At 44.8% G+C, this 18382-nt stretch overlaps 1 protein-coding gene across 1 annotated transcript in view; it reads left to right on the top strand.

The window, feature by feature from the left end:
* Window positions 1-18382, top strand: part of TPI1 (triosephosphate isomerase 1) — a 55468-nt gene extending 37086 nt beyond the window's left edge. Inside the window, exons 5-7 of the mRNA XM_085879863.1 lie at window positions 3840-3925; window positions 8686-8773; window positions 17949-18382. Coding sequence (XP_085735989.1) covers window positions 3840-3925; window positions 8686-8773; window positions 17949-18067 — 293 coding nt within the window. The 3' untranslated portion in view covers window positions 18068-18382. The remainder of the gene's footprint in view (window positions 1-3839; window positions 3926-8685; window positions 8774-17948) is intronic.

The raw sequence follows: 18382 nt of genomic DNA, 5'->3' as shown, positions 1-18382 counted from the left end.
ACACCACCATTCTCACCTCCTGTGTTTCGCTGTTAAGGGTGTACACCACCATTCCCACCACCTGTGTTTCACAGTTAAGGGTGTACACCACCATTCTCACCACCTGTGTTTCACAGTTGAGGGTGTACACCACCATTCCCACCACCTGTGTTTTACAGTTAAGGGTGTACACCACCATTCCCACCACCTGTGTTTCACAGTTAAGGGTGTACACCACCATTCTCACCACCTATGTTTCACTGTTAAGGGTAGTTGAAACCACTTTTCAACTCGTTCCACCCAGGTGTGTGTGTGTGTGTGTGTGTGTGTGTGTGTGTGTGTGTGTGTGTGTGTGTGTGTGTGTGTGTGCGTGCGTGCGTGCGTGCGTGCGCGCGTGCGCGTGTGTGTGCGTGCGCGTGCGTGTGCGTGCGCGTGCGTGCGTGCGCGTGTGTGTGTGCGCGCGCGTGTGTGTGCGCGTGCGTGCGCGCGCGTGCGCGTGTGTGTGCGCGTGTGCGCGTGCGCGTGTGCGCGTGCGCGCGTGTGTGTGCGCGTGTGCGTGCGTGTGTGCGCGCGTGCGCGCGTGCGCGTGTGTGTGCGCGCGCGTGCGCGTGTGTGTGCGCGCGCGTGCGCGTGTGTGTGCGCGCGCGTGCGCGTGTGTGTGCGCGCGCGTGCGCGTGTGTGTGCGCGCGCGTGCGCGTGTGTGTGCGCGCGCGTGCGCGTGTGTGTGCGCGCGCGCGTGCGCGCGTGTGTGCGCGCGCGCGTGTGTGTGCGCGCGCGTGCGCGTGTGTGTGCGCGCGCGCGTGTGTGTGCGCGCGCGCGTGTGTGTGCGCGCGCGTGTGTGTGCGCGTGCGTGCGCGCGCGTGCGCGTGTGTGTGCGCGTGTGCGCGTGCGCGTGTGCGCGTGTGTGTGCGCGCGCGTGTGTGTGCGCGCGCGCGTGTGTGTGCGCGCGCGTGTGTGTGTGTGTGTGTGCGTGTGTGCGCGTGCGTGCGCGCGCGTGTGTGTGTGCGTGTGTGCGCGTGCGTGCGCGCGCGTGTGTGTGCGCGTGCGTGCGCGCGCGTGCGCGTGTGTGTGCGCGTGTGCGCGCGCGCGCGCGCGTGCGCGCCTAGAGTTATGATAGTCATAGCTTTGGATAGGAAACTTTTTTTATACATTTTAAAAATTATCTTCACTCATTTGTTTGTCAGTGTGTCTCCTCCATAACTCCAAAACCATGAAACCAAGCAGCCTGGAACTTTGCATGCATTCCAAGGAAGTGCAAGAGTGAAAATTGGGTGTTTGGGTTCATTAAAACACACCTTTTGATGATAATTAACTGTCTTATTTAATTATATCCTTCATCAGGTGCATCCTCAGTCACCACTTTCTATGAGGTTTTGAGGCATATCCTTGATAACATTGCTAGAGTCTGAAGTTGCCATGTTTTTTTTTTTTTAATTTTTTTTTTTTTTTTGGCCTGCTCAACTCTGCCTTGACTCAACCATGCCTTGGCCACAATGATTTCTTAACGATAATGTTTATTTTTTTTGGATTCACTATCCTCACTCATATTATCGAATGCCTCTCCATCCTCGCTACAAATCGTTGTGTACATCGCTTTTGTAAGTACTATAAGTTTTCAAATTGGGGGCTTGGAACAATTTGATGCATTACATGATACGATTTCCCACGATCTACTCTCATGGACTAATTGAAGTATATCATCGAAATATTATTTCTGTTTTGAGGATCGAATGTCGTCCAAACTAAATTTAGTGTCGAAATCTGATAATTTAAAGAAATAACGAAGCCGATATACCTATTCACTTTTAGCAAGCAAGGTTATGTTCCATCCTACTCAATACATACACAAGAAAATGTGTAATTTCCAAAGCATTAAACTTATCTTTCTCTACTGTTTGGAGAATTATATTAAGTGAACAAAAGTTTGGGAATGTGCCAAAATTAACCAGCTTCATTGAGCTGTATGATTTTCAAAGCATTCACTGCTCGACCTCACACCCTGTCCCCCAGAGGAACTGCCTATCCATAGCTTTTGCCAGATCTGTGTCTTTTGGAGGTTTCACGAGGTGCTCGACTGGGAATCAAAGCAAATGTGGTGGGAAAAAAAAGAAAAAGTTGTAACGTTTGCGTGGACCCCAAACCAATGTACCGCATGACATGGAAAATGGCAGATTTTCTGCAATGTTTATTTCACGGGCGATTGAACTTTGCGATGTATCCAGGGTTGTTCTGCATTAAGCAGCAACTCTTTTGTGGATAAAGTCATTTTACTTAACTACTGCATGCACGTTGAAGAGCGGCTTTAAAGTTAAAAGGATCCTTTACGGTATGCCAGCCGTTACTTCTCAACCATTTAATTGGAGTCTTTGATTAATTACTTAAGCCACTTGCTTTGTGCCGCTTGTCGATCGTGGTACCGCTCTACATCATTCTGAGTGAATCGTCCACTCACTGCAGATGCCTTTGCCGAGCTAAGTCACCCTGAGCCAGTGGTTCCTGCCCCGTCACCCTGAGCCAGTGGTTCCTGCCCCGTCACCCTGAGCCAGTGGTTCCTGCCCCGTCACCCTGAGCCAGTGGTTCCTGCCCCGTCACCCTGAGCCAGTGGTTCCTGCCCCGTCACCCTGAGCCAGTGGTTCCTGCCCCGTCACCCTGAGCCAGTGGTTCCTGCCCCGTCACCCTGAGCCAGTGGTTCCTGCCCCGTCACCCTGAGCCAGTGGTTCCTGCCCCGTCACCCTGAGCCAGTGGTTCCTGCCCCGTCACCCTGAGCCAGTGGTTCCTGCCCCGTCACCCTGAGCCAGTGGTTCCTGCCCCGTCACCCTGAGCCAGTGGTTCCTGCCCCGTCACCCTGAGCCAGTGGTTCCTGCCCCGTCACCCTGAGCCAGTGGTTCCTGCCCCGTCACCCTGAGCCAGTGGTTCCTGCCCCGTCACCCTGAGCCAGTGGTTCCTGCCCCGTCACCCTGAGCCAGTGGTTCCTGCCCCGTCACCCTGAGCCAGTGGTTCCTGCCCCGTCACCCTGAGCCAGTGGTTCCTGCCCCGTCACCCTGAGCCAGTGGTTCCTGCCCCGTCACCCTGAGCCAGTGGTTGTGAAATAACACCCGATTTCTGAGCCGTTTGCCATATTAACTTGTTTTCTAAATTCCAAAGCCAAATTTTTATCTATTATTTATATTTTTCCCCCACCCATCACACGCAGCTGTTTATGAAGCATATTGTTTGTGAACATATCCCTGAAATGTCTATATAAATGCAATGTTGTTTTTCAGTGAATGATAAGGGTTGTATACAGTAAGTACTGTAGTTGGTAATCACACTGAATCCAACCTGATTCCTGAAAAATTGCTGATATCGTGTTCATGTTCATAAAACATAACGTACTCTTTGCTAGCTCCCTTATGCCTCTCTGCCTCTGGACATATCCGGATGGTGGTTATGTCTGACGGTGTTTGGCTCTGGACGTGTCTGGGTGGTATTTTTGTCGAGATAGGAGTTTATCTCTGGACCATGTTTCTCGTATGACCAGTAAAAAATGGATATCAGACATGATTTTGTTTACATTTTTGCTGTTTTTCTATTCAGAATAATTTTGATGAAACGGTCTGAATCGTAATTAACGCTCCACCACACATCTGCCTTCCCTTCCCCCACCCCTCCTCTCTCCTTTCCCCTCCACCTCCTCTCTCCCCCACCCCTCTCTCCCTCTTCTCCCCCTTTAGTATTACCATCAGCGAAGTGACTGGTGGGGTTTGCTAGCTTTTAATAAACAAAATGCAAATGTGAAAGGAGGTTGTCTTTGCGATCTTATGTGTAATTTATTTATTTTTGTTCGTATTTCCTGTCCTGTTCCGCTGTGTGATGTGCAGATAATGTTAAGGACTGGAGCAAAGTAGTCATTGCTTATGAACCTGTCTGGGCCATCGGAACAGGAAAAACGGCAACGCCAGAGCAGGTGAGTTTTGGTTTGGTTTAAAAAAATTATTTATTTATTGTTTGGTTAAATTGTGTTTTCCATGATATTGGCTTACCATGGTAATTGCCGTAAATGGGGTTTGTGGGTTTGAAGGAGCTAATCCCTCCCTCTATTTCACGTGCATGAATATGATCATGATGCAATTACATAAGCATTTCGATAATTAAAAACTTAAATTTCATTTCACGCAAATTTGTCAGACTTCCGCCGATTAGATATTTCGTTCTCCCCCCCCCCCCCACCTCCCCTCAAAATTGTTAAATATCTAGATTTGTATAAATCGGAACAAGGGTTGTTTCAAGGTTTGGGAGCAGGACGATGTGGGGGGGGGGGTGGTAGGCTTTGCAATTAGTCCTCTTAAGAACCATCACATTATCTGCTTTTGTAGTTTGTATGATAGCAAACTGCATAATGTTTCAATTTAAAGAAAAAAAAAATTGAACTAAAAAGCAAAAGCAAAGCGAGTCCCTCACTTGAAAATGAGGCCTGCTCCGATTGGACGCAAGTATATTGTTGCAGGCTGTGAGTCGGGTGAGAAGACCACCGGGGGGGGGGGGGGAAACTATCTCGGGTTCCTACCAGATTCCTCGGAATTGCAGGCCGTCGCACACTGATAATTTCGTGACACGGCGGGTCGCTAATCGACCGTGAACACCAATAACTCAACCACGTGACCTAGGGTTTTCCCATTTATGGGTTAATTGGGTTACCTAATTAATCAGGTGACCTAATTACCGGGGGACACGCCCTCGGTACAACTTGTCCAAACCGGATCACTTTACCGGATCAGATGCAGCCGAGCGACACTGCCAAGGACTTACCGGTTAAAAGGAACGGATTGTTGGGTATAAAGTCCTGGCTGAGTTAGGATATGGACCATGCTGGATCAATGAAAGAACAGACAAAAACGGGCTGGGAACATTTCTACAAAGGGATTTATTACATGCAGGCGAGGAAAGGTATGTGGCACAGTGAATATAGCTTTTATTGTGGTGTGTAAGCAGAGATAGTAAGATGTGAGAGTTGCGGCAATATACAAGCAACTTACAAAAGCAAACTCAGAGCAGAGTTATCCCGATATAATTCTTGTACAATCTTGACTCGAGCTAGGACTGGCGCCAGGACACACATGCACACGCACACATACACACACCCCGATGAAGAGGAGTTAATGAACAGAAAAAGGAGAGGAGATGAGGCTAACGGCCTCTCAATACCTTGCACGATTGCGCCACCAATACGTTTTGGGGGGGATGCTCCACTGGGTGATACCTCCCTGACAGCTGGCGCATCGTCTCTTACTTTGTGCAGCTAGCATCGGTCCAGAGAATGAGATGCGACCCTCAGGTGTAAAGGGATGAACTTGGGTGGAGCCAGCAGCGAATGGGTGGAGAAAGGCGGAGTCAAAAGCCAATGGGTGGAGAAAGGTGGAGTCAAAAGCCAATGGGTGGAGAAAGGCAGAGTCAAAAGCCAATGGGTGGAGAAAGGCGGAGTCAAAAGCCAATGGGTGGAGAAAGGTGGAGTCAAAAGCCAATGGGTCGAGAGAGGCGGAGTCAAAAGCCAATGGGTCGAGAGAGGCAGAGTCAAAAGCCAATGGGTCGAGAGAGGGAGAGTCAAAAGCCAATGGGTCGAGAGAGGCGGAGTCAAAAGTGAGTGTTGGGAGAGAGGCAGAGTCAATAGTGAGTGGGTGGAGAGTAGGCGACAAGGTGGTGAAGAAGGTGGAGTCAGCAGGATAATTGGTAAAGAATGGTGGAGCCAGCAGGGGAATTGGTTCGCTGTCGATCCCAAGCCAGACAACGACGAGCAGCAATGACACACAACTAGCGGCTCCACGACCCGTCCTTTTATAGATCCCGTGGTGCGTGCGGGGGTGGTGACCTGAAGCGATGTCATCATCCATATCGGACGCTCTGAGGCTTACCAGCACCATGGTAAAATTGCATTGCATCAGTGACATCACTGCACCCTCAGCCAATGATGCTACCCCCACAGTATTGTGCTGCATTCAAATTATGAAGAGGGCAGTGTAATGGATCGACTTTCCGCTTTGAGTCTGGGAGGTCGGCAGTTAAAACCCCAGCCGAATCATTCCAAATATTTAAAGCAAACTTTTACTTGCTGTTTATTTGCTTAACGTTCAGCATTTAAAAAGGATTGACCACAGACAAACAACCATGAATTGCTAACAATAGTGCAGGCTTTAATGGACCCAATGGCTGCCTCGTGTGTCAGAGGTCCTTGAAAGGGAACTTGTATTATAAAAGAGAAGTGTACTATAATCACAATAAAGTGAATATAGCTTCGGGCAGATAAAGTATCTAACGTCACGGTTACTCCTTCACACTTGATAACAAGGTGTTAGTGAAGCTATGTAAGCAGTTGACAGGTTCCAACCGTAAGTTTTTGTTGATATCGTAGTTGTATCTATTTAAATGATCAAGCAATGCTAAAGTTGTTCTGTTTGTTGTGCAGTTCCATCCAAAAATTAGGATTCTCAACATTTTATGATTAAATCCCAGATTATATATATATATATATATATATATATATATATATATATATATATATATATATATATATATATATATATATATATATATATATATATATATATATATATATATATATATATATATATATGTGTAAATAGTCCTTGCACAACTACAGTTTGTTTTACTTTGACAGAATGACCTCCGATATGCTCAAGATACTCAAACTGTTTGATTGTTACCTGCATTGTTAGCCGTCCCAAGTGTCAAAACGTTTTCTCCTCGCCAGAAGAGAGGGTGGGTGTTGTATTTGGGTCCGTTTGTCTGTCGTTTGGGACACACATTTTGTCTTCTTCGTCGCCTTCTTCATCATTTTCGTTGTCATCGTTATTGCCTTCTTCGTCTTTAGTGTTCAGCACATACCTGAAAGCAGCATCATTGGCTGAGGATCCCGCTGACACAACATGCTCTAGGTTGAGGCAAGAATTTGGATTTTGGCCAGGATGCTGGCGATAGCCTGCCGACTCTGAGAAGGAGACCGTGCATCTTTAACGGCCACAAACTAATGGTGGCAAATGGGAAGAACATCCATCTGAGGGACAGCACACACATTGATTGATGCCTCACCATGCTTAAAGGACACCAGGATGACAGTTTGAAGCTGGGCCGAGATTTGAAGACTGGCTAAATGGCTCCGACGATTGTGCGTACCTCCTTGGACATCCTGCCAGCACACGTAGATCACAAAATTGTGAAGATAAGAAAAACCACAGGAATATGATCAACTGTCGGCTTTATCTGATGAACCAGACTCGGTGGCATACTGGGTAGAGCATCCCCTCGGAGTCTGAGAGGTCAGCGGTTCAGACCTGACCCCAGCCGTGCCATCAAAAAGATGATACAATTGGTTCCTTGCTTGACGCTCTACATTTAAAAACGATCGAGTACTGCCAAACAACCAATCGTAGCATCGGCTTTGGGACTTATGGCCGCCTCCTTAATTGAAATTCCTTGCAAGGGAACAAATTATTATTAATTATTTAACAACTCTTATGTACCATTTGGACCACTGAGTGGTCTTCACTTGGTCGCAGTTGAAGATCTGTGATGGGGACCTATGAGCTTTTGTATTCCGATAAAGCCCCGAGTTGTTTGTGTGGGACTGCTTCGCTGGAGACGTGACACGGGCACGAATGGCCAAATGACCTTTTTTCTCCGGCATTCCTTGCAATGAATCTTACACAGGCTGATGATTAATGGGTTTCATTCCATTGAATTTTCACAGCCAAAACTACAACGGTAGAGCGCATACCGACACCGAGCTGAATAGTTTACCTTTTCTATCCCACTGATGGGCCCGAACTGCATCTTGATCTTAACCGAAATCGAATCGGCTCGTTCTTCGTACCGACCCAACTCATCCACCATGTTTTGGCCGAATCCATCAACAACCTTTCGAGATTTGCGTGTATCCCCCTTTGGCCCGATCTCTCAACAGTGAAGAATCACTTGAAACTTTTTTTTTTAGTATCCAGATCTTCACCAATATGGAATCTTTGTGTCCGTGTCACACGCCCAACCTCTCCACCACGTTTCGTCCCAATCACAGACAGACAGGAGTGAAAACATAATCTCCGTCCACGTTCGGTGGTGGAGGTGATCATTAGCATACAGTGATTTATCAACAACGCTCTTCCCAAAATTTGTTTGCTCATATTTTGAACCTGTTAGTTGGTGCCACAACAATCATTGAGTGTCCTCGGTAATAATGATAGTAGTTAATACCGTTCGTTTCGTCCTGTGGAGGCACATAGGGCTGCCGAGGCAGTTTCCTTGGCAAGGAGTGCAGTCTGGGACGGGTTGCCACTCCTGCCGCAGGTTATCCCAAATGGTTATTACCCCAGTGCACAGGTACTCATGTCGCTGACCTCGGAAAGGATGACGGGCCGAGTCGACCCCACATGGTGTTAATTCAGCAGTCGACAGGGGCTCCGACTCGACACCCTAAGGTGCCAAGCCAACACCAGGCTTGGTATCCTCCATAACAAACATCAATTAAATCATTACAGGTCTCGTGTTTTCATCGGATGTTGTTGAACTGCACCGTTGTGCTCTCGGCCTTGTTTGACATGCTTCCTTCAGATACCCTTTGCGTCCTGCAAAGTCAACCCTCGCGTGCGTTATGTTTTGATGTTTGGCTTTCTACGAATACGGCAGGGCTTGTACAGCGATTCTTTCGTTTGTGTGCAGGCTCAAGAAATCCACGAGAAGCTTCGTGTCTGGATGAAGGAACACATCTCCGCAGACGTTGCAAGTAACACCAGGATTATATATGGAGGTAAGCGGTGATTTGCTTCCTCACACGACGTTTGCTCACCATGTCTATTGTCACATCCAGGCAGTTGGGGGTGGTGGGGGGGAATAGATATCGAAGGGAACTTCGGTGGTGCCATTGGATGCCGTGGTGTTGCGGATTTGGGAAGTTTGCGTCGGCCCCGCTTGGACATATCTGTTTCGTAGAACAGACCTCATTCGCACCACAAAGCATTCCAATCGAAGCGGCGTAATCCCTCTGCTGCCTCGAGAACCGTGAACAGAACCGATCGTATCTGCCCCATGGGTTGTTGGGTTCATGTTTATGTCGCCGTAAGAGTTTGAAAGCGTGGCACACATGCACGCCGTCTGATATTCCCGCAAAATGGCAGATGATGTTCTTTTATGCCGCTTCACCATGCGGGGATGGCTTTGATGGAGTAGCTTAAAAAGAGAGATTTAGATGCTCAAAGTGCAGGAAATATCTGGAACCGGCACAGAGGGCTGGGAATGTGATCACCTTCAGTTAATTATGTCTGATGACACTCCGGGGCGAGCTGTGAAAGCTTTGTACACGAAAACGTGGCTCGGCCTGTGCCACTTGGGCTTTCCTTGTGGAAGCTGCTGAGATTTAGGAGAGAGAAGGGCGTGTTCCAGGAATGGAATGTGGTTTTTTTTTTTTTTTTTTTTCGTGTTGAAATGATCTGAGGTGTTGCCGTCCTCGTCGGCAAAACAAAAAATGTTTTCACTCCGCCATTGTATGGAAAACGGAGCGTTGTTTTCGACGTTGAAACTTGAGCTGTTTGAGAAGCGTGGAAACGTCCCAACTTGAGATCTATCTCAACGAAGTTTGTTTGTTTGTTTGTTTGTGAAGGATGTGAAGTACTTTTTTCACTTCAGATCTTCTGCTCTTCTGACCCTCCGACAAGTTGGATGCAATGTTTGTCACCCCCCCCTCCCCCTTCCTTTGTGTTTCATTGGTGCTGGTGTGCACATCTGGTCCAGTTTGGCATGCGCGCTGCTCCTAAGGTCCGCTCGCTTCTCAGGGTTTTGTGGTGAAAATGAAACATATTTTGACAATTCCAGGAATTTGAATTTCCTATTTTCTTTTTCTCCTTGCTTTCTCCCATGTAAATATAAATGTGAATCTCCTGTAATTCCCACCTGCTGCTGTTAACGTGGAGTGGTACGTTGCATTTTATCTCGGTGGTGGTGATTCTCGAAACGGACCCGTGCCATATTCTTCATTTCTCCAGGCGCCAATTGGGTCGAAATTTCTCTTTATTTATTTATTTATTTTCTCTTTACAAGATTGACTCCTTGGCAGAGAAAGGTGACAGAGTGGGTATGAACGGATAGTGGAGTTGCATTTAGATGCTGCAAGTAAGGGGGTGAATGAACAGGAAAGGAGGCGAGGGAACTACAAGCAAGAGGGTTAAGGTAGGCAGGGTCATTGGGAGATGGGGGTGATGGGAGATGGGGGTGATGGGAGATGGTGGTGCAGCATCTATTTGATGCCTGGGGTGGGAGGGGAGTGGGATGGCACAACCTCTGGAAGGTTGTTCCACATGTGGGAGAATGGAGGAACAGAAGAGTTGATTTGTGCAGACGGCCTGGGTCATCGCACATTTCTATTTTACGTATTAAGAAGCCACATGGACTTCAAGTACATTGCTTTGCTGAAAGATGAATGGTTTCCTTTTAAGGGACATCACCCTTTTACAATTCAAACAATACAATTCAATGACGTGATTACTTTTTTTGAGCAGGAAAAATTGAGGTCAATGAAAAAAAAAAACCAAAAAATAAAACAGTAAGTCGAACGGCACTCGGTCGAGCACAGACCTCTGCCAGGCTGAACAGTTTACGTTTTGTCTCCCAATGATTGGCCGGATCTGGATCCGGACCTGAACCAAAATTGAGTCGGCTTGTTCTTGTCACCTACCCAACTGAACCACCAAGCTTCGTCTGAATCCATCCATCCATCCATAACGATTCGACATTGTTTTTGGCCCTAATCTCCCAATCATGAAGAATCGTTTAAAAAAAACCTCTTTGAATCGGATACTCACTAAATTCGAATCGGTTCGTCATGTTACACTCCCAAACTGAGTCGATTTACATACTGTGTGCAAACCCGAGTCCCACAGTAGTGAAACCATAACTTCTGTCCACCTTCGGCGGCATAGGTAAAAATACTGAAAAGTACTTGTTACCTCCGCCACCGAAGGTGAAGGTGGTTATGTTTTCACCCCTTTATGTACTGTTTGTTTTTCCATGTATCGGAGAGCTCAAAAAGTTGTGTACGGATCCGGATGAAATTTTGTGGACAGGTTCGGTGTGTGACAAGGACGAACTGATTAGATTTTGGTGAGGATCCGTATCTGGATCCGATTACTAGAATTTTACGTGATTCTTCACCATTGAGAGATCGGGCCAAAAAACCCCGATATGGAGCACGATATCTCAAAAAGTTGTTGACTGATTCAGTCAAAACTTGTTGGAGAGGTTGGGTGTGTCGCAGGGGCTAATTGATTCGATTTTGGTGAAGATCTGAATCGGGATCTGGATACGAGAATTATTATTGTTGTTTTTTTTTTTTCTTCTTTTTAAGTGATTCTTCATCATTGATAGAGTTGGCCAAAAACAATATAGTACAGTATAGTATGTTTGAAAAATGTATTGGGCCCGATATGTTCTCGTGGATCAGGCATTACCTGGCAGAGGTATGCGCTCGGCCGAGTGCCCTGCGAGTTGTTCATGCGAAGTATCTTTTGTGGTTTTTGTTGTAAAGTGTTTCATGTTCTGTAACGTTCATGCATCAACCCTGATTACTGGCCATGTTTACATGGGTACAACAAGGAATATGTATTCACTCAATTTAACTTTCATGGAAATGACACGACAGATCTACACCAAAGATGAGTACTTCACAGTGTATGCTTTTCAAGGATGGTTGGTTGGTTGGGGTTGGGGGGTGTGACGTGGAGGCAGCAAAGCTTTGCCTGGTACTACACATTTTCTGTTTCGATGATCTGCAATGCTTAGCATTGTCTGCGTGCCAACTGCCATTTGTGTTGATCAAATTAACATCCATGCACTTGTTCAAAAGCAGAAGTTGTGCATCCCTGCTGACAGCAATAATCTTGTCAGAAGCAACCCAGGATGAGAGCTGGCCTCTTAGCAGGGAAACTTTCTCGCCTACACTGCAGGCATTGCTTGTATTGAGCGCACAGAGCTGAGCCAATTTGCATACTGTGTGCAAACCTGAGTCCCATAAATGTGCCAAGGACCACAAAGCTCCCTTTCCTTTCGATTTCCTTCCCAAGCTGCAATATTGACTACGCTGCCTTGAAACTTCGCCAGGCAACTGGTCTTTCGTCTGGCCAAAGATTGCATGTTATGATTCCCGCTAACTCCAAACAGTTCAACATACACGAGTTGCAAAAGAATTGTCGTGGAAAGAGGTATTTCATTATTTTAGCAGACACGGAGATTCATGATATTTCCTTATGAACATTCAGTCGTCGTAGTCGTCGTCGTCGTCTCCCTCGATGGAAGAAGCAAAGAATAAAAGGGCCGAGCTGTGCAATCAGTCTGGACTCTGAAAGTTTCATCAGGAGGGGGGTGCAGGTGCGTATCTTGGTGGTAGTACTTTTGCGAATATTTAAGCGAGATATTTTGGGGGGGAAAAAAAAAAACAAGGTGAACAGTGCTTGGACATGATTTTTTTTTTTCATTGTTTTTGCACAAATTTGGATTTGGTAGTCTGTTGAGCTTTTTACATAATGGGCCAATTCTACAGTGCTCTGTGCACTCGTTGGATTCCAATCCACCAATGTCCTGGCAGGTACATTCTTGGGATGCAATGGTGTTTTTTGTTTGTTTGTTAATTGCAAAATTGAAGATTTTTTTTCAAGTATATTGGTCAGTTGATTTTTGTTATTCTGTCTGTTTATCGCCTCCACGTCACAATTATAAACCGATCGTCATGAAACATTACCGAGTTTTAGAGATAGTCTCAACTGAGAAGCCTAGTGATGTTGAGGTCAAATTGTAATTTTTTTTTTCATCCGATTGACTTGAAATTTGAACAAGATTTGCATGTTGCGTGTGAATTGGGAAACCAACTATTTTTGAGGTCAAAGGTTAAACTTCTAAAATCATCAATTTTCAACTGAAAAAATCATCATTTTATGTTGAACATGAACTATGAACAGGATTTGCATCGTGCATCACTGAAATTGGGAAACCAACCATTTATTGAGGTCAAAGGTCAACTCAAGGTCAAACTTCTAAAATCATCAATTTCAATCTGAAAAATAATAAATTTTCATCCGATTGATCTGTGTTTTGATAAAGATTGTCAATTTTAATCTTGATGAAATGGACAATTTGATGTACCCATGGCAACCTTTGGAGAGGAGGGTGGATTTTTGCAAGTATCGTTCTCTGCACGACGTCTTTTTCTTGTTTTTTTAATGTTCATCTCTTGCAGGTCACAATTTAAAAAAAAACAATCTTCATGAAACTTCACCACATGGTAGCGTTCATCATAAGCAAGAAGCCTATTGTTCTTTTTGAGGTCGAAAGGTCAAATTTCTAAAATCCTCGATCTTCATCCGATTGACTAGAAATTTGAAGAGGATTTGCATATCCAGTCATTGGAATTGAACCACCAATTATTTTTGAGGCTAAAGTGGGCCAAAGGTCAACTTGGGTGAGATCTCTAAAATCCTCAATTTTCATCCCATTGACTTGAAATTTGAAGAGGATTTGCAAATCATGTCAACAAATTCAATGAACGAGTATTTTTGAGGTTGACAGAGGTCAAAAAGTTGACTTGTTTCTAAAATTGTCAATTTTCCTCCATGTGACTGTAAATTTTAAGAGAATTTGTTTTTTGTCATTGAAATCAACCACAAATGATTTTTAAGGTCAAATTTGTTTTATGGATTTTTTTTTTTTTGTATGCCTTGTCGAGGCTCGTATGAGAGCTAACACACAACTCACAGCAAGGGGGCATGAGAAGAGGGGTGGGAGTGGAAGGGACAAAACAGTGGGGAACAGACACATTAGGTGAACTGTGGAAGGGAGAGGGATGGGGATGGGACGGGGAACATGGCGAAGAGAAGATGGACATTACAGGGACTTTCAGGAAGGAAAGCAGGAGAAATGAAGGAAGTGGGTTTGGGTGGATTATCGGGGGTAGAAAAGATCGAGGATTTGGATGGGGGAAGATAAGAGGTGGTGGTGAACAGCTGTTTTGAAAGCCTGGAGGGAAGAATGGGAAAGAATAGAGTGAGGAAGTTTATTCCAAAGGCGGGGAAAAAAAAAAGAGAAAAAAGGCAGGATTTCGCAAGTATCATGCTATCCATAACATTTTTTTTTTTTTTTGGTGGAACATTTTCTGGATAGTGAGTTTCCTTGTTTTGCTTTCTAACATGTTTGCTTACACATGTGGCCAGTTTACTATTTTACAACTTTTGGAACACTGGTACTGTAAGCTGGTTTATAGCTTTGATTGATTTATTTATTTTTCTTGGACAGCTACATCTTCAGGATTGGCCTAGTTCTGCATAGGTATTCCTTTAGCACCGTTTTGTGTATTTGGTTGTGACAGGTTTGGTGGCCCTCTTATCTGAGGCATTTGTATGATGCTTTGTTTTCAAGCTTTTGTATTGTCGTTTTTGGGTCGATATTTACGTTGTCCATTTTCGTTGGTTTACCTGCACTCTGACTGTGCAACAAGCACATTTTTACATCGTGCTGTTATATAATTGGCTATTCTGTCCTGTGTCTTCTGTCACGTCTTCTGTCACACTTATGGCCACGTACGTCCCTTTGATCTGAGGGCTATAAATAGAAATTTGTCCAACGTCACAACTCTTCCCATCATGCATGCTAATTCACCGTGTCTACATTTAAATTTTATAACTGCAAAATTATTTCATCATTCTTAACCTTTTAGTGCCCCCAGCCATGCGATATCGAAGTATTTGCTTCTTGTTGAACTTGAATTGCTTAGGGGTACTGTTTTACTTGCTCTAGCTGTTCTGATAATTTTTGGTTTGCAGAGTTTTAAATCGTCCTATTTAGGGTAGATGTCACCTTTCTTTGTTCCTTTGGATGTACTTCTGTTGGAGGTTAAGCTCTATCCATGGCCTTGTTACCTCTATCACCGAAGGTGGATGGAGGTTGTTTTCACCCTGTTTATTTGTCTGTCTGTCTGTCTCTATGAGCAGGATATCTCGAGTTCTGGACGAGTTTGCACGAAACTTGGTGGACCGCTTTTGGTGTGTGACCAGAACTAATTGATTAGATTTTGGTGAAGATCCGGGTACAAAAAAAAATTTTTTTCAAGTGATTTTACACCATTGATAGATGGGGCCAAAAACGATAAAAAAGCGTGATATTTCAAAACGTTATGGAAGAGTTTGGGGGGAAAAAAATTAGGTGGATAAGCAAGCCGATTAGATTTTGTTTAAGGTGTGGATCCAAATCTGGCCTATCAGTGGGATACAAAATGTAAACTGTAAAGCGTGGCGGAGGTATGCGCTCCAACGTGTGCTGTTCTAGTTCATTTTAAATGAGGTTAGTGGGTCTAGGACCAGGGAAAAGGCTGTTTTCTTGGAACATCATAGCATGTCATATCTTCACTCCTCGGATTTAGATTTTTTTTTTGTTTTTTTTCTCCCCCCTTCTTCCTGTTGTAGTATTAACGAAGTGTTCCAATACCCAATTGCATTTTTTTTAAATTGGTCCAATTATTTGGGGATTGATCCTACACGTTATTACCCACGACTGTGGCACACTCTCAAACACTTTCTTGTAATTGATCCACCCTGTTCAAAGTTTGGTATTTGTTTGCTCTGCAGTTTTGTAGTGTGGCCTTATTTATCCAATTATTCCAGCTGTAGTTTATTCTGCTTCCTTTTTGTTCTGCTTCCAGGATTTTGTTTTTTTTTGGTTTGTGATAAATCTCTTCTGTGATGATTCCTGTTAAAGGATTGTATGATTTAAAAAGAAAACGAGGTTTTTAGGTAATTTCTGTGTCCTTTTTGACGGTGTTCTTCAAACCCATTGTCGGTGCTCTGACCACTATCTCGAATACTAATTTACAGTGAACAATTAGATTCTTTCGTTCTGGGAGCTTTTGTGGTGACTAATTAGCTTCAGCCATTAGTGCAGTGAAATTCACCCCTCTTCCTTTTTTATTTTTTTATTTTTTATTTTTTCTTCATAACCACAAAAGTAATTTGTGCTGGAAATGCCCAAGAGATGAGGATTTGTTTTGCATTCACCGGGGAAAGTCTAACGCTTTCCTCTGGTGTTGGAGAGGTTAGTTCCTTCACTCGTATGCTGCAATCACACCGTTATTTGCCGTGAACCGCATGCTCGATGCTTTGTTAATACCATGAGCGAGCGTTTGAAACGGCGTGGGAGTTTGTGATGAATAACCGATGGAGACGGAGAGGCAAAATGTTTCGAGGGTGCAAGAGGCCTTCGCCACGTTTGAAAAGTACCCTCGTGTGAAAATGGTTGCCTGGTTGGCATGTCCAGAATGAAAATGGAATAAAACTGTAGCTTCAAAGCTTTGTTCAACAACACCTACATTTATGTTGTAAACTCAAATGCGCTCCTCTCATCCTTTTCTTGTGATGGATCAGTTTTGCAGGAATCATCATCATTTGTCTCGTGAATGTGTGCACATTGCACTCTCAACCGCCATGTTCTCGTAATCTCGCTGAAGACGTTCCGGAAGTAAAATAGAATGCAAACGATCATCCCCTGACCCCATCCTCCTCCTCGCGTTAGCTCCTGTTTCAGTTTGTCTAAGTGGATTCGTTTATACTCTACATGGTACAGTATGGTTGGTACAGCACTTCTATGAATGAGCAAAAAGGTGGCCCAGTCAGTACTACATTGATGCCCTTTACACATTATAATGGAAAACATTCCCTTTCGTGCTGAATTCCATTGTGAACACCAGGCGATGCGATGTCAGACTTTTTGCCAAATGTGGGAGAAATTTCAAATTTAGTTGCATTTGGGATTGTGTGGGCATAGGATGACGTCAAAAGAAATGAGATTTAAAGAATTTTGCTGTAAATGACACGATTGATTTTCCCCCCACCCAAGTTATTCCTTCACCTTTTTAGTCCTCTTTAACAGCCGCAATTGTTCCCAAGTTCTTGTTGAGTTGGCCGGATGAAGCATGGCCCAAGTATTTCACGAACCAGCTAGCCAGGCCTGATGGGCGATTTAAGGTTCGGGCAGGAATTTGGAATTTGGCCAGGGTGCTGACAATGGCTCACCTCCTCTTCGTGAAAGACACCATGCGGTCTTTAACGGTCACCAACTAATGTCGGCTGACGGGGACACTGGTTTAACGTCCACCTGAGGGATGGCACACACATTGAATCACCCTGCCTGTGAAACACCGGCATGACTGTTTATCGCCGGGTCAGGATTCTAACTCGTGCTATACAGCTTGGCGGAGAGTGTGCGTAACTCGAGACCATCTGTCCAACCCTCTTTCAGTAGTCATTCAAATTTTTCATGGAGTCCATTTAATCAAACATTAAAACTTAATTTCTTTTTCATTTCTAACAAGTGCTCTCAGCATTTATGGATCTTCTATTAGCGCATAATAACAGAAGTATGTCCATTTTAAATTTCTCCACGTCTCTACTCTAATGCACCAGTAATATCTCCCATTTTTTGGGCGACGTGAAACATTGCGAATAAAAAGTTGACATCATTAATTTCTTCCGTGCATGGCGGGGTTCTGCTCGACACAACTTTGGTTCATTTGCAGAGCAAGATTGAGTTGTCCTTGAATATCAGGCGAACAAGTGCATTCTTTTTCTGGAACCCATCGAGGTTAATGACTATGTGCTGAATTTTGTGCGTTGTGCAGCATCTCGATCAGAATTCCTTCAGCACCATATGCTCAGGTGGTCCATCTAGTGACATCTGTTCATTGTGGAAAGCTTTCTCGTATCACCTTAACTGTCCTTGCCCCCAGCACATCTGTTTGGGACTTTGAAGGTTTTGGTTAAACTTTTGTTGAAAACATGATTCTGTTGTAAGAGATCTTTGCCCTACTATGTATTTCGTTGAAGCTATGTGCTCTCCTTCCTCTTCCCCTTTTCCTCGACCCTTCTTTCCTTCTTCCATTTCACTTCCTTCCCCAGGCTCGGTAACAGCTGCCAACTGCAAAGAGATTGCAGGAAAGGCGGATGTTGATGGCTTTCTCGTTGGCGGAGCTTCCCTCAAGCCAGAGTTCGTGAACATCATCAATGCCCACCAATGAATGCATGAAAGGGAGCATGGCCATTGGTTACGGAGGGACTTTACAACCTCTGAGTGTAAGCAATCGCTGTTATCGCTTTAACCATCTCCAGCGACTCGAACAATAATTACGTGCAATGCCGTTCGGGTTATGTGCACATCTCCATTTAAATGTGTTCCTGGCTGCAATGCAACACCACACGGTATGTCCGTTATTTCCCAAAATTCCCTGCTCATTGTGAAGCTCTGCAAAACCACTGCGGGAGTGCTGTAACAACACTTTTACCCCATTGTTATTCCCTTTTTTTGTGAAGGAAATAAATGTGTACCAACAAAA

The sequence above is a fragment of the Eptatretus burgeri genome, chromosome 4 (assembly GCF_056783735.1).
Source record: "Eptatretus burgeri isolate ZD-2024b chromosome 4, Ebu_testis_v1, whole genome shotgun sequence".
In the NCBI taxonomy this organism is placed as follows: domain Eukaryota; kingdom Metazoa; phylum Chordata; class Myxini; order Myxiniformes; family Myxinidae; genus Eptatretus; species Eptatretus burgeri.
The sequence above is the reverse complement of the archived record's forward strand: the minus strand, read 5'-3'. Positions and strand labels throughout refer to the sequence as shown.